The sequence below is a fragment of the Peromyscus maniculatus genome, chromosome 1 (assembly GCF_049852395.1).
Source record: "Peromyscus maniculatus bairdii isolate BWxNUB_F1_BW_parent chromosome 1, HU_Pman_BW_mat_3.1, whole genome shotgun sequence".
Taxonomy (NCBI): Eukaryota; Metazoa; Chordata; class Mammalia; order Rodentia; family Cricetidae; genus Peromyscus; species Peromyscus maniculatus.
The window spans coordinates 49,953,243-49,967,981 of NC_134852.1; the positions used below are offsets into that span (position 1 = coordinate 49,953,243).

General features: G+C 47.2%; 1 protein-coding gene across 4 annotated transcripts in view; it reads left to right on the top strand.

Annotated features, from left to right (window-relative positions):
• Positions 1-14,739, top strand: part of Gpatch1 (G-patch domain containing 1) — a 47,303-nt gene that overhangs the window by 21,769 nt on the left and 10,795 nt on the right. For all 4 annotated transcript variants that reach the window (XR_006071240.2, XM_006985008.4, XM_016003557.3 and 1 more), the window contains exons 9-15: positions 1,537-1,616; positions 4,105-4,309; positions 6,125-6,421; positions 7,183-7,361; positions 9,476-9,603; positions 11,442-11,578; positions 11,897-12,063. Coding sequence is in view for 3 of the 4 variants with exons in the window: in XM_006985008.4 (XP_006985070.1) it covers positions 1,537-1,616; positions 4,105-4,309; positions 6,125-6,421; positions 7,183-7,361; positions 9,476-9,603; positions 11,442-11,578; positions 11,897-12,063 (1,193 nt within the window). In the remaining variant the exon portion in view is untranslated. The remainder of the gene's footprint in view (positions 1-1,536; positions 1,617-4,104; positions 4,310-6,124; positions 6,422-7,182; positions 7,362-9,475; positions 9,604-11,441; positions 11,579-11,896; positions 12,064-14,739) is intronic.

Consider the following 14,739-nt stretch of genomic DNA (forward strand, 5'->3'; position numbering starts at 1 on the left):
TAACCTAGGCTGGTCCAGAGTTGTCCTCTTCCCGCCTCCACCTCCCAGGTGCTGAAATTATAGACTTAATTATTATAATTATTGGTGTCTCTCAACCAACTTAAATCTCAGGCCAGTCTGGGATTCAGATCCTATGCTTAGACTGGCATTCTAGTCCTGCTTTCTAGAAATGGTGCAGGGGAGTAGAAAGGATGGGGAATTGGGAGCATCTGATGGAGTCAGTGCCTAGGCTCTATCCCAGTACCTGCCCATCCCCATGCCCAAAAGATACATGATTCCACATCTTATAAATTAGAAGTGTTATGGTATTATATTAATAGTTGTGTGCTGATTTATTACTTATGTTATATAGTCAATGTTACAATAATATGTTACATGTTAATTATATAATAATGTAAAATACCAATTACTAATTGAGCATACTCTAGAAACTGATAGGAGAATGAAATTGATAATAGTTATCTTACTTTTATCAGTAATCAATATGTAAACTAACTGAATTAATAACCCCACTCTCTGTCTTAGAGCAGTCGGTAGTCTGTAGTGCTGTATATTCTAGCCTCCACTCTTCCTGAATATTGCGCCTCTGTCCTGCTGATGGGCTCCCCAGGAAGCCCGAGCTGCAGCTCCCTGAGTTCTGGACCTTCCCGACCGGAAGCTCCTCCCACAGTCTCTCTCTCTCTTCCGCTGCTCCCAGGGTCCCTCCCAAAGCCTGCACTTCTGACCACATGAGTCTGGGGAATTCTCTCTCTCCTTTTTAAAGTTGTACATGTTCCCTGCATGTGCTGTTTTCCTTTTGACCGCGTGAATAGATCCTCATTTCACCCAGTCTCTTGGGTGACTTTTAGGATTTTTTTTAATCTTCCAGCAATTAATGAGGCTGGAATGAATCTTATGTGTACCCACTCTGCAGAAAGTCATCTTGTGACTCACAGGCCCTTTGTCACAGGGTAGTGACAGCGAGTGGACTGTCCCCTGCTCCAGTCGAGGGCGTTGGTCACTCAGTTTCCTTACTTTGTGGTCTTTATCTACTGTTAGCATTTCGTTTGCAACAACAGTTTGTCCTAGGGCGAGCACACAGCTGACCTGATTGTGTTGCCTGGGAGCTTTATTTGTGCTGTTGCTAAGGAAACTGGGAGACAGCCACCCTGGGGCACTGGTGTGAGAAGTGACCCTTGGGTTAGGATTCTTCTTTTTACACTCCCATGACTTTCACCCTGAAGAGCAACCGAGGTCACTGTTGTTTGGTGGGGTGGGAGGGGACTGGTCTTGGGCTCCTGGTGAGGCGACAGGTCACGGTGGTGTCTGAAGACAATGCTGGGCGCTTGTCTCGGGAGGCCAAGGCTGCTGTCCAGGCGGCCGAGCCTCCAGTCACTCTGTCAACACAAGTGTGAGGGCTTGAATGCCATTCTGTCCCTCAGTGCTCCCTCCCAGTGATCTCACCGGGCACACTGCTTATGCTCTGGAAGATAAGGAGTCTTTTGTCTGCTCTGATCACCTCAACTTCTGGAATTAATCAGTGATTTCATTTTGTAGAACCAGAGAGAGATCTTCGATATGTTGGCAAAATTTTGGAAGGATTTTCCTTGGCTTCTAAACCTCTATCTTCAAAGAAAGTAAGAAAACCTTTACATTAAAATTATTTTCCTGGCTTGTGCTTACAAGTTTATTTTAATTTTTATGTATTCTTTTTTTAAATATTTATTTATAATATTAAGTAATCAATTGAGCTATATCAATGTACTTATGGACATTTAATATTTCTTTATGCATATTCTTCCTTTAAAACTCCTTTTTTTTTTTGTTTTGTTTTTTGAGATAGGTTTTTCTGTGTAACAGTCTTGGCTGTCTTGGATCTCGCTCTGTCGACTGGGTGGCCTCCAGCTCACAGAGATCCACCTGTCTCTGCCTCCCAAGTGCTGGGATTAAAGGCGTGCGTCATCACACCTGGCTCCTTGAAAACTCTTTTAGCAGAAAGCTGGTACACACCTGTAATCCTAGCACTTGGGAGCTGAGGCAGAAGAATCATATTCTGAGCCAACCCTGGAAACTGACCAAGCTCCTGTTTCAAAAAAGGGTGTGTGGGGGACACACGTCACGTAGCTCAGCCGGTAAAGTACTCAGGACGTGAATTCAGTTCCCAAACCCATGTCAAGAGAGCTGGTGTGGTGGCTGTCCTTGCCGTCCTGGGTGGAGGCCAAGAGGGGAGATGGCAGAGGCTCACTGGCCAGCAGTAGAGCCTCCTTGACAGGCTCCATGCCAGGGAAAGATCCTGTCATGGAAGAAGGTGGCTGGAGAGGTGGTCCCTCAGTCAAGATCGCTGGCTGCTCTTCCAGAGGACCCGGTGTGAGTCACACGTGTCTATAACTCTAGTTCCTGGGAATATGGCGCCCTCTTCTGACTTCTGGCACCAGGTGTACATGTTGTGGTGCACAGACACAGAGGCAAGACACCCATACACATTTTAAAAAGAAAAGAAAAGAAAAAAGACATTTCTACTAAAAGATAGGCCAGGAGTGTGGCCTAGTGGTTACAACAGACCCCCAAGCCCTTGCACCTTAATAGAAAGCAGTTCTGTTACTTTGAGATTAGCTTTGTGATTGGGGAATATTGCTCACGGGAGAGTACTCGCCTGCCATGTGTAAACAAACACACCTCCAGCAAAAGTGGTTTCCCGGCAGTTCTGATTCCACTGTGCCCCAGGGAACTGGAAACTCCTAACAGTAAGGACGGGGCGCAGACATCGACATGGTGAAGCACCCCTGGCCAGCGTGCACCTGGGACTGAGCGCTTCACCTGCTGCCCAGTTAAGAGATGCCTTGTTCCCCTTCGGGAAACTTCTAATTCTAGAAGTCAGTGTACATGCAACTGTTAATCTGTTTGTTATGTCAAGAGCAAGGGGACCATTCAGTAGTTACTTAAAATATCTAATGGCTGGGTATGTGGTGCACACCTTAATCCTAGCACCCAGGAGGCAGAGGCAGGCCGATTCCTGAATTTGAGGCTCTGCAGAGTGAGGTCCAGGACAGCCAGAGCTACACAGTATAATTCTATTTCCAAAAAAGCCTCTAAGGCTTAGGCTGGAATGTAGCTCAATGATAGAGACTGTGTACTGTGTGTGCAAGGTCCATCACCCCCCAAATAAACAACAGAACCCCACTTTCTTTTTAACTTTTCTGTTCTGCAGTCATTAATGTCTTCCGAATCATAAATCCCAGAATCTCACCAGTCTACGTAAATTTCAGTTTTGTCGACTTTTCTCTTCCTCCCCCATCTCTTTCACCCTGAGGTCGGGACCTTGCACGCTAGGCAAGCACTTTAGCTCTGAGCTACACCCTAGCTTGTCGTTGTTTTGTGGTTTTTTTTTTTTTTGGGGGGGGGGTGGTTCCAGAGGATTGAACCCAGGGTCTAGTGACTACAAATACTGGAACAGAGCCACATCCTCAGCCCTTTTCAGTGTCTGAATTAAAAACATACTTTGAATTAAGGAGTTAAGTCGGGGCAGGAGACTGGAGAGATTGCTCAGTGGTTAGAGCACTTGTTGCTTAACATTGAGGAGCACAGTTTGGATCCTAGCACCCACAAACACCTGTAGCACCAGCTCTAAGGGGTCCATGTCCTCGCCTGGCCTCGCAGGTACATGCACACACGGCGCACACACACTTACACAGCAGACACACACAATCACAAATAAAATAAAAACACATTTTTAGACATGAAGATCTCAAGTTTTACTTTAGAAGTGAGCCATAGCCTGAATAAAGAGTTTTGAATTTAAAACTATGTAATTTCAGGCTTTTTTCAGTCTTGAGTCACACATTTGTAACGTTGTATCTTACAGCGAGTGGGCTGGGTGTGCACGCGGCACCGGACACTGTGCTGTGTCCTCTCATCTTTAGTGTTCTCAGCATGGCAAACAAATACCAGCAGTGGCGATGTCTGCAGGGTGGGACCCCTGGGACGGTGGTTCTGGTGCCCTGAGGGGCCAGAGTATTGCGCTGCTGTCCGCCTCCCCAGTGTACCCGGGCTGGTCATGGTTTTTATGAAGTCTGTGTGCTCTCGCAGCCTGGATTCCTGACTCCTGTTTTGTCTGGTTTTGTTAAGATTTACCCACCCCCTCAGCTGCCCAGAGACTATCGACCGGTGCATTATTTCAGACCTGTGGTCGCCGCGACATCCGACAATGCTCACTTACTTCAGGTGTTATCAGAGTCGTCTGGGAAAGCAGGACAGGACTCGGGGACGCACAGTCGGCATCAGCTCAATGCTTCCAAGCGGGGGGAGTTGCTAGGAGAGACGCCTGTTCAAGGTATGTGCAGTGAGGAGACTGAACTCGTTATGTTCGGCAGACCCTTGCTCAAATGGGGAGTTGTGGGTTCCCACCGACGGTCCTTGTATGCGTTTTGTAGTCTCAGGCTGTAAGATTATATATTATATATTCTGTATTATAGACAGCGTATGGAAGTGTACAGAGACTTTATTATTATTACCTGGGGGTAGTTGTTCTGTTTGCTGCTCCTCATTTTGCGTTTTAAGGTCTCACATAGCCCAGGATGGCCTTAAATTCTCGAGGAGGCCAAGGTTGGTTTTGAACTCTTCGTTCTGCTGCTTCTGTCACACAGTGCTGAGATTACAGGAGTGTGCCACTCAGGTTATTTGTTTTCTTTAAAAATTTTATTAAAATTGACTTATGTGTGTATGAGTATGCACATTCACGTTGGTGTCTGTGGAAGCCAGAAAAAGATGTTGGATCCTCTGGACTCGAGTTATAGGTGGTTGTGAGCTGCCTGGCATACATATCAGGTATTAAGAGCAGTAACTACTAAGCTATCTCTCCACCCCCTCTTTTTTTGTTTGTTTGTTTGTTTGTTTTTTGAGACTCTATGGGTCTCTCTATGCAGTCCTGGCTGTCCTGGAACTCACTGTGTAGATCAGGCTGGCTTTAAACTCACAGAGATCCTCCTGCTTCTGCCTCTCAAGTGCTGGGATTAAAGGCGTGTGCCAGTGCCCGGCCTCTTTCTTTTTGTTTTGTTTTGTTTTGAGACAGTTCTCACTATGTAGACCCCCACCAGCCTAGATTCTTTGTTTTGTTCTATCAACTGTTTGGGTCCTGGGGTTACAGATGTGTACTGCCATGCCTGGCACCTTCACTGTGTGTGCGCGTGCATGCGTGCGTGCCTGCCTGCCTGCCTGCCTGCCTGCCTGCCTGCCTGCCTGCCTGCCTGTGTGCCTGTGTGGAAGTCAGAGGACAATTTGCTGAAGTCAGTCCTCTCCTTCCACCATGTGGGTCCTCAGGATTGAACTCAGGTCATCAGGTTTGGTGGCAAGAGCCTTTACCCACTGAGTCTTCTCACCAGCCTGCTTATTTATTTAGAGACAAGAGACAAGACCTTAGTCTGTAGCCCAGGCTGGCCTTGAACTCATGATAATCCTGCCTTAGCCTCCCAAATACCAGAATTATAGGCATGGGCCATGGCTGTTTTTCCATAACAGTCCACAGCAGGAAGCTCTTTGGCTTCCTTCCCATCTCAGGAGTGAGAGGAAGGACCTTACCTGCATCATCCCCTGGACCCTGGGCCAGTGTCTACTGGGGAGTTGGTGCCCAGTGAGCTTGTATGATTTGAGTGCTCAGTGGGAGGACTGGAAGCCTGGACCTCAGCCACCTGTGCTTCTGAGTCCTCTTCCTGGGCATGGAACATATTCTAGGCATTTGCTCTACCTCAGTTGTGCCCATGGCCACCTCCATTTTTGTCACCTGCCTCATTATCATGTGACTATATAGTTCACAGGGATATATAAATATTGATGATAGCCGGGCGGTGGTGGCGCACGCCTTTAATCCCAGCACTCGGGAGGCAGAGCCAGGTGGATCTCTGTGAGTTCGAGGCCAGCCTGGTCTACCAAGTGAGTCCCAGGAAAGGCGCAAAGCTACACAGAGAAACCCTGTCTCGAAAAACCAAATAAATAAATAAATAAATAAATAAATAAATAAATAAATAAATAAATAAATAAATATTGATGAAACAGTAAGCATAAACTCATCTCTGATTATAGACTCTGGTGATAGCGACTGTGTACAGCAAAAGGTAAATCTATTTTTTGTCTCTTGTTAATTTTTATCTAGGATCAGCTACTTCAGTGTTGGAGTTTCTGTCCCAGAAAGACAAAGAGAGAATTAAAGAAACGAAGCAGGCAGCTGACTTGAAAGCAGCCCAGGCCAAGGCCAGGAGTCTGGCCCAGACCGCCTCCAGCCGCAGAGAACAGACCGCCATGCCGGACCCTGCCTACAGCCTGCGGCATCTGGCCCCGGGCAGTGGGACCGCCACCGCAAGGGCCAGCAACTTCAAGCCTTTTGCCAAAGATCCAGAAAAGCAGAGGCGATACGAAGAGTTCTTAGTACACATGAAGAAGGGTCAGAAAGGTGGGTGCTGGCCTGGTTGGGGTGGCAGCCTCTCTCCTCCTGTCACAGGGTGGAAGTCCGAACATCCTGATCTATCATCGGCTTTGCTTGTCTTGGTACCAACAGTGCAGAGGTTTTGGGCCCTCACATTTGACCCAAAAAAGCAAACACATGGTAGAAATATCCCAGCGCTGGGGTGTCTGAGGCATCAGGATCAATAGTTCAAGACCAGCCCCAGCTATGTAGCAAGTCCTTGTTTCAGAAATAAAAAGCAAAATAAAACAAAAATTACAGAAAAGGGGTAGAAAAAGAGTTTTTCTCCCAGCGCAGGCCATCGTTGGATGGACCAGTATCCTCAGCCAAACATCAGCTTTCCAGATCTCTCTGTACCGTGTAATAGGTAGAAGTCAATAAAAAGTGTCTCACTGAGTCAGGGCTGGGAGACAGCTCAGCAGTTAAGAACACTGGCTGCTCTTGCAGAGGGTTTGGATTTGATTCCCGGTGCCCACATGGCAGTTTATAACCATCCATAACTCCAGTTCTGAGGGATCCAACAGGCATACACATGGTGCACAGACATGCTTGTAGGCAAGAAAAAGAAACATCTTATGACAGAAAGAGGAATATTGCCTGGAGGTAGCGCCCAGTGTGCCCCATCTCCACACAAGGGTCTGGGTATTTGTCCTCCGAGGAAGTGAGCAGCACAGTGGTATCCACCCGATGCTCTCCTCAAGCACCACGTTTCCCTGGAGTAAAATGGTGCCTCGTTCCCTGTACCACAGATGCCCTGGAGCGATGCCTGGACCCCAGCATGACGGAGTGGGAGCGAAGCCGAGAGCGGGAAGAGTTTGCTCGGGCGGCGCAGCTCTACGTGTCCTCCCACTCCACCCTCTCCTCCAGGTTCACTCACGCCAAGGAGGAGGACGACTCGGATCAGGTTGAAGTTCCCCGAGATCAAGAGGTCTGTGGCCATCAGTGCCTACCTGGTGAATTTCATTTTGTTCTGCAGTTGTAGGATTGAGCTGAACCCAGGCTTTCATACATGTTGTGTACATGATCTAATCATCAGGCTACATTCCCAAGCTCTCTAGTCAATTTTAACTAACTAATTAATTTGTGTATGTTTATTCATATGGATGTGTACACTGTGTCTTAGGTACATTTGCATGTGTGTGTGCACACGTGTGCATGTGCCTAAGGTCAACATTGAATGCCTTTCTCAATTCCTCTGTAACTTACGTAGTTTTTTTTAAAGATTTATTTATTTATTTATTTATTTATTTATTTATTTATTTATTTATTTATTTATTTATTTATTTATTTATTATGTATACAGAAGAGGGTGCCAGATCTTATTACAGATGGTTGTGAGCCACCATGTGGTTGCTGGGAATTGAACTCAGGACCTCTGGAAGAGCAGTCAGTGCTCTTAACCTCTGAGCCATCTCTCCAGCCCCCTTATGTGGTTTTTTGAGACAGGGTCTCATATAGGCAAGCTGACCTGGAACTCCTGTTCTTCCTGCCTCAGCCTCTCAAGTGCTGGGATTACAGGTGTGAGCCACGACATCTGGCTTCACCTTGTTTTTGAGGCAGGGTCTTTCACTGAACTGGGGCTCATCGATTGAGCTAGGGGCTAGCCAGTGAGCTGCAGGGAGCCACCTGTCTCCCCCTCCCCGGTGCTAGAGTCTGGACACATGCTCTTGCACCTCACCTCTGCATGGGTTCTGGGGACGTGAACTCAGGCCCTCATGCCTATGTGGCAAGCACTTCTGACTGAGCATCTCCCCAGCCCCTCCTAGTGATTTTAAAATTAAAAACACCATGCACTAAATACTTTTAATCAGTGAAAAGATCAAGATACACATAGCATAGTAAAGTAAAAAATAATTTGATGGTTAGCTTAGGAGATATTTAAGCAGTGTAACAACCCAAACTCTTTGATAGTTCAAGACCAGTGTTTATTTGTTTATTTTTGATGGAAGTCCAATGGAATGAAGTTCGGCGTTTTAAAAATATATATATTTATTTTTAATATATGAGTGTTTTGCCTTTATGTATTTCTGTGTACCACATGTGTGCCTGGTGCCCTCAGAGGCTAGAAGGAGGTTTTAGATTCCCTGGAACTATGGTTCCAGATGGTCGAATCATCCTGGTGCTGGGAATCCAACCCGGGTCCTCTGGAAGAGCAGCCACTGCTCTTAACCACTGAGCCGGCTCTCCAATTCCAACCCTTTTTGTTTGTTTGTTTGTTTGTTTTTGAGACATGGTCTTGCTATATAGACCAGAATAGCTTGGAACTTGCTCTGTAGACAAGGCTGCCTCATACTTGTAGAGATCCACCTGTCTGTGTCTCCTGACATACATTTTTAAGATTTATTTATTTATTTATTTATTTATTTATTTATTTATTTATTTATTTATTTATTTATTTATTTATTTATTTATTTATTTATTTATTGGTTTTTTGAGACAGGGTTTCTCTGTGTAGCTTTGTGCCTTTCCTGGATCTCGCTTTGTAGACCAGGCTGGCCTCGAACTCACAAAGATCCACCTGCCTCTGCCTCCTGAGTGCTGGGATTAAAGGCGTGTGCCACTACCACCGGGCCTAAGATTTATTTTTATTGGCTTTTAAAAATTCTTCAGCTGGGCAGTGGTGGCACACACCTTTAATCCCAGCACTCAGGAGGCAGAGGCAGGTGGATCTTTGTGAGTTTGAGGCCAGCGTGGTCTACAGAGTGAGTTCCAGGACAGCCAGGGCTATACAGAGAAACCCCAACTCAGAAAAAACAAAAAAAGCAAAAAAACAAAAAACCTTCATATGTGTGTTTATGTACACATGAGTATTTGCATGTGAGTGTAGGTGCCCGTGGAGGCCAGGAGAAGGTTTTGGATCCCCTTGGAGCTGGAGTGACAGGTGGTTGTGAGCTGCTGGGAATGGATTTGGGTCTTCTGCAAGGGCAGTGTGCTGTTTTCCTTGCCGAGCTGTCCGTCTCTCCAGCCGAAGCCTGACATTTCTAACATGGAAGACTAGTGAGGTCAGTTCTCCGACTACATTCGACCGTCTGTCTCTTCCAGAATGACGTCAGTGACAAGCAGTCAGCTGTGAAGATGAAGATGTTTGGGAAGCTCACCCGAGACACGTTTGAGTGGCACCCTGACAAGCTTCTGTGTAAGAGGTTTAATGTCCCTGACCCTTATCCAGGGTAAGTTGGATTAGTCTGTCTTTACATCAGTAAAAACTGTAACTGCTCCATTTTTAGACTTATTTTATGTGTTTGCCTGCACATGGGCATTGAATCCCCTGGGACTGGAGTTACAGATGGTTGTGAGCCACCACATGGGTACTGAGAACTGAACCTGGGTCCTCTGTAAGAGCAATCAGTGCTCTTAACCACCGAGCCTCCCCGCCCCAGTAAGGCTCGTTTTATACTCTTGCGTTCCCTGTGTCTGGAGGAACTCAACTGTTAAGTATTGGGAGCTCTGAAGGCTGCACACTCACTTCAGCTTCTCTTTAAATTTTTTCTTGTGTTTTTGTTCATCTCTGTATTTTGTATGCATCTCTGTGTGTGTACGTGAAGACTCAAGGGACAAAAGAGAGCGTCAGGTCCCCTGGAGCTGCAGCTACAGGACATGGGTGCTAGGAACCCAGCCCAGGGCCTCTGGAAGGGCAGTGAGCACTGTTAACTGCTGAGCCGTCTCTCCAGCCCTCCTTTAATTTTGATTCATGTGTCTGTGCGCTGGCCACATATATTATGACCTGTTAATCCATTGCTAAAATACAGGTAAACTTTATTCCGTGTCTTAATGACTTCATGTGTCCGTCCCGCCCCCCCAAGACAGGGTTTCTCTGTGTGGCCCTGGCTGTCCTGGAACTCACTCTGTAGACCAGGCTGGCCTCGAACTCACAGAGATTCGCCTGCCTCTGCCTCCCCAGTGCTGGGATTAAACATGTGCCATTTTTTTTTAATGATTCTCATACATTTTACTTTAAAAACGTTACTTACAGCTGGGCATGGTGGTGCACGTCTTTGATCCCAGCACTTGAGAGAGGCAGAGGCAGGCAGATCTCTGTGAACCCGAGGTCAGCCTGGTCTATGTAATAGAGAGCCTTTATGTCAAACAGCAATAACAAGTGTTATTTGTGTTTTCGTTTCCCTCTGTGTGTTTAGAAGCATGCTAGGATCAAACACATGGCCTCGCACATGCTAGACAAGCTCTCTGCCACTGGGCCCCCCTTCAGCCTAATACCTTTTTTTTTAAATTCCCTTTATAAACCTTTATAAGTGACTCAGGGGCTAGAGCACTGGATACTCTTGTAGAGGACCAGGTTTGGTTCCCAGCAGCCACATGGTGGTTCAGTTGCAGGGCGATCTGCTGCTCTCTTCTGACCTTCACGGACACCAGGCACATGTATGATGTACATCTATCTATCCATGCATACATGTAGACAAACACTCACACATGAAATGAATAACTCAGTTAAAACCACAGGGTTAGCTTCTTATTATTAAAAACATTCCCAGGGAGCATGTGCTGTAGAAAGCTCTAGTCCTTATTCTTTCTTTCTTAAGACAAAAATCTCTCAGTTTAGACCAGGCTGGCCTTGAACTTTCAGAGACCCATGTGCCTCTGCCTCTTGTGTGTTGGGATTAAAGATGAGCGCCACCAGGCCCAGCAGTCCTTACTCCAGGGTTCTAAAGTCAAGGGTTCTGCCTTCCCGAGCTGCTTTGAGAAGTAGAGATGACTTGAGACCCGTGGCCTAGCTGGAGAGCCAGTGAGAGATAGCAAGGCTCTTAGGAAGAGGGCTTCATCGAAGCTGTTGTTATTAAAAGTCCATCTCGGCCGGGCGGTGGTGGCGCACGCCTTTAATCCCAGCACTCGGGAGGCAGAGGCAGGCGGATCTCTGTGAGTTCGAGGCCAGCCTGGTCTCCAAAGCGAGTTCCAGGAAAGGCGCAAAGCTACACAGAGAAACCCTGTCTCGAAAAACCAAAAAAAAAAAAAAAAAAAAAAAAAGTCCATCTCTTTCCATTCTTACCCCCAGCTCAACGTTAGTCGGCCTACCCAGAGTGAAGCGGGATAAATACTCAGTGTTTAACTTCCTGACGCTCCCAGAGCCAGCCCCTCCACCCACAGCTCCAGCACCCAGTGAAAAAGCCGCCCAGCAGCGGGGTCCTGACAGTGAGTAGAGCTCCCTGGGTCCAAAGCACTGACCCGGGTCTCAGCCCCTCATGGGCTGGAAGGCAGAGAGTCATGGGTGGTCCAGCCCTCCGTACGATCACGATGCAGACTTACCCCTTGAGATGGGCTTGCATCGGCCCATTGGCCATCAGTCAGGCCAGGTCCGTGTCTAACCTTAGCGCTTGGGTCTGTGCCTGTGCTACCCCTGAGCCTGGCCGTCCAAGGTGTCCTGAGGCTCTGAGCAAATGGAAGGCCAGTCTTGAAGAATTTGCCTTCTCTTCACTAATTCTAGTGTTCTGTCGGGTTCCTGCCTTTTAGAATCCAGGAAACCATCACGATGGGACACATCCAAGCAGGAGAAGAAGGATGATTCCATTAGTGAGTTTTTAAGTCAGGCTAGATCAAAAGTTGGGCCACCGAGACAAGAACCCAGCGCCCCGGGAAACAAAGAGGAGGACCGAGCCCCGGAGCCACACCCAGACAAGGTACGGAGCCTGGGTTGTCTGCTGCAGCTGTGGCCTGGGCCCTCCTCTGTGTGATGTGTCCTCTGCTCAGTAGTGGGGCCAGCAGACCTCTGCTGTGCAGAGTGCTGTGGTAGGTGGTTGAGGCCCCGTGGGCTGAACAGCCTCTGCTGCAGCTCCCTGTTCACAGTGAGTGTGAGGGGGACCACAGGCAGGTGTGTCACTAACTGAGGACACTGTTCCTGAAGAAGTTAGCTCATGGAAACCAACAGCACATGGATGTGCCCCTGGCTTGTGCCTGGCCTGAGCCCATTGGATAGACGCACAACTTGCTTCCTCTGGCTAGAGCAGCTCTTGCTTAGCGTAAACCATCGAAACCAAACTTAATGTGTTCATGAGGAGACACAACTTTCCAAATAATAAGTGGTCATTTGTGGCAGAGATACCCCTGGGTGCTCTTGTTTAGTTTACTTTGCTTTTTGTTCATTTGTGGGTCAGAGGACAACCTCCAAGAGTGGGGTTGTCCTTCTATCTTCTGTCTCTCCTTCTGTCATGTGGAGCTGCGGATTGAACTCAGGTCGTCAGGCTGGGCAGCAAGTGCCTCTGCCCTCTGAACCATCTCACCAGGCTGCTTTGTCTTGAGAGACAAGGTCTTACTGTGTAGGCAGGGTGGCCCTGAACTCTGCAGCTTCCTGCTTCAGTGATCTTACCCACTGAGCCTTCTCTCCAGCCCCTAATTTATTTATTTATTGTAATTCATTCATTCATTCATTTGTTTATTTACTTACTTATTATTTTTTTTAGATAGGGTTTCTCTGTGGTATCCCTGGCTATCCTGGAACTAGATTTGTAGGCTAACCTGGCCTTGAACTCATGGAGATCCACCTGCCTCTGTCTCCCAAGTGTGGGATTAAAGACTCACCTGGCTTAATTTATTATTTTTTAACTTTTTTGTTGTTGTTTTTTCGAGATAGGGTTTTTCTGTGTAGCCCTGGCCATCCTAGAACTCACTCTGTAGACCAGGCTAGCCTCGAACTCAGAGATCCACCTGCCTCTGCTTCCTGAGTGCTGGGATTAAAGGCATGCGCCACTATCGCCAGGCTTTCTTAGTATGTCTCTTAGCATTTGCTCTGGGGAATGTAGTACCTGCATCTTCTCAGATCTTCTGTGGATCAACCACCTTAAGGAGATAAGGACCTCCCGCTCCACAGCCTCCTTTCACAATAAACTGTTTTCCATGCACATGAACTGACAAGCTCTTCCATGATGTCATGCTTGCTTTCCATCATCCATGTGTTTAGACAGGCCAATGGCGAGATTACATCATTTTGATTACTCAGCTGTTAACTGCTTCTGATGGTCCTTCTCCATCCTCTGGGTCCTACATCTCCCTTCCTGTTCCTCCTGAGGAACCTCCCCAAGCACATCTTTCTTTTTTTTAAAGATTTATTTATTTATTATGTATACAGTGTTCTGCCTGCAGGCCAGAAGAGGGCACCAGATCTCATTACAGATGGTTGTGAGCTACCACGTGGTTGCTGGGAATTGAACTCAGGACCTCTGGAAGAGCAGTCAGCCAAGCACATCTTTCATCACAGAGCTGACAGCTTATCGCCTTAAATTTCCTCACTTCAGAATGACTTGTATTTTGTCTTCATTTCTGAGGATTGTTTGTTTTTGTTAGATATACAGTTTTTGTTGAAAATATTTGGGGGGCTGGGGATGTAGCTCCTCAGCTAAGTTGTCAGAGCTGGCATTGAACTTGGAGCCCTATGCAAGCCAAGCACGCGTTCTGCCACTGAGCTATGTCCCCAGACCCTGAGGACTCCTCTGCTCCTCTCCTTAGTTCCTTCCGTGGTGATGTGAGAATGGCAGTACTTAGAAGAGGGTATTATTTGTTTGGACTCAGGTTTCAAATGGTTCAGCCTATGCTGACCTGCCTCTGTGTGTCTGGGCCTGAGCACCATGCCCTGGGAGCTGGGGTGCAGGCTGCTTACCTGGCAGCCAGGAAGCAGGAGGGGAAGGGGGAGAGGAAAAAAGGAGAGAGGGGGTGTGGGGAGGAGAGGAGGTCCAGAATAGGACAGAACCTCTCTGGATCTACTTCCTCCAAGTTCTTAAAAGAGCATCAGCAGCTGGTGTCTCAGGGTTTCTATTGCTGTGAAGAGACACGTGACCACGGCAACTCTTATAAAGAAAACATTTCATTGGAGGGCTTACAGTTTCAGAGTTTCAGTCCATTATCTTCATGGTGGGACATGGCGGCATGCAGGCGGACATGGTGCTGGAGAAGCAGTTGAGATTCCTATGTCTTGAGTCTAGGCAACAGGAAGTGGTCTGTCTCACTGGGCATGACTTAAGCATACATGAACCCTCAAAGCCCACGTCCACAGTGACACACTTCCTCCAAAAAGGCCTCACCTCCTAATAGTGGCGCCACCTTTGGGGGCCATTTTCTTTCAAACCACCACAGCTGGGGACCCAGCATTGAACACCTACAGGGGCGGTTCACAGTCAAACCATGGTGGTCTTGGGATTCTAATGACAGAATCATTAAGATCTTTGGATGGTATCCTGCAAGTTTCTGTTCATTTTTGTTAATTTCTCTTTTCTTTTCCCCTCCATTGTTCAAAGTGATGCATTTTTTGGTTGAACTGTTTTCAACTTAGTAGACTTTCCAGTGTTGTCTCCGTTCTGCTGTGG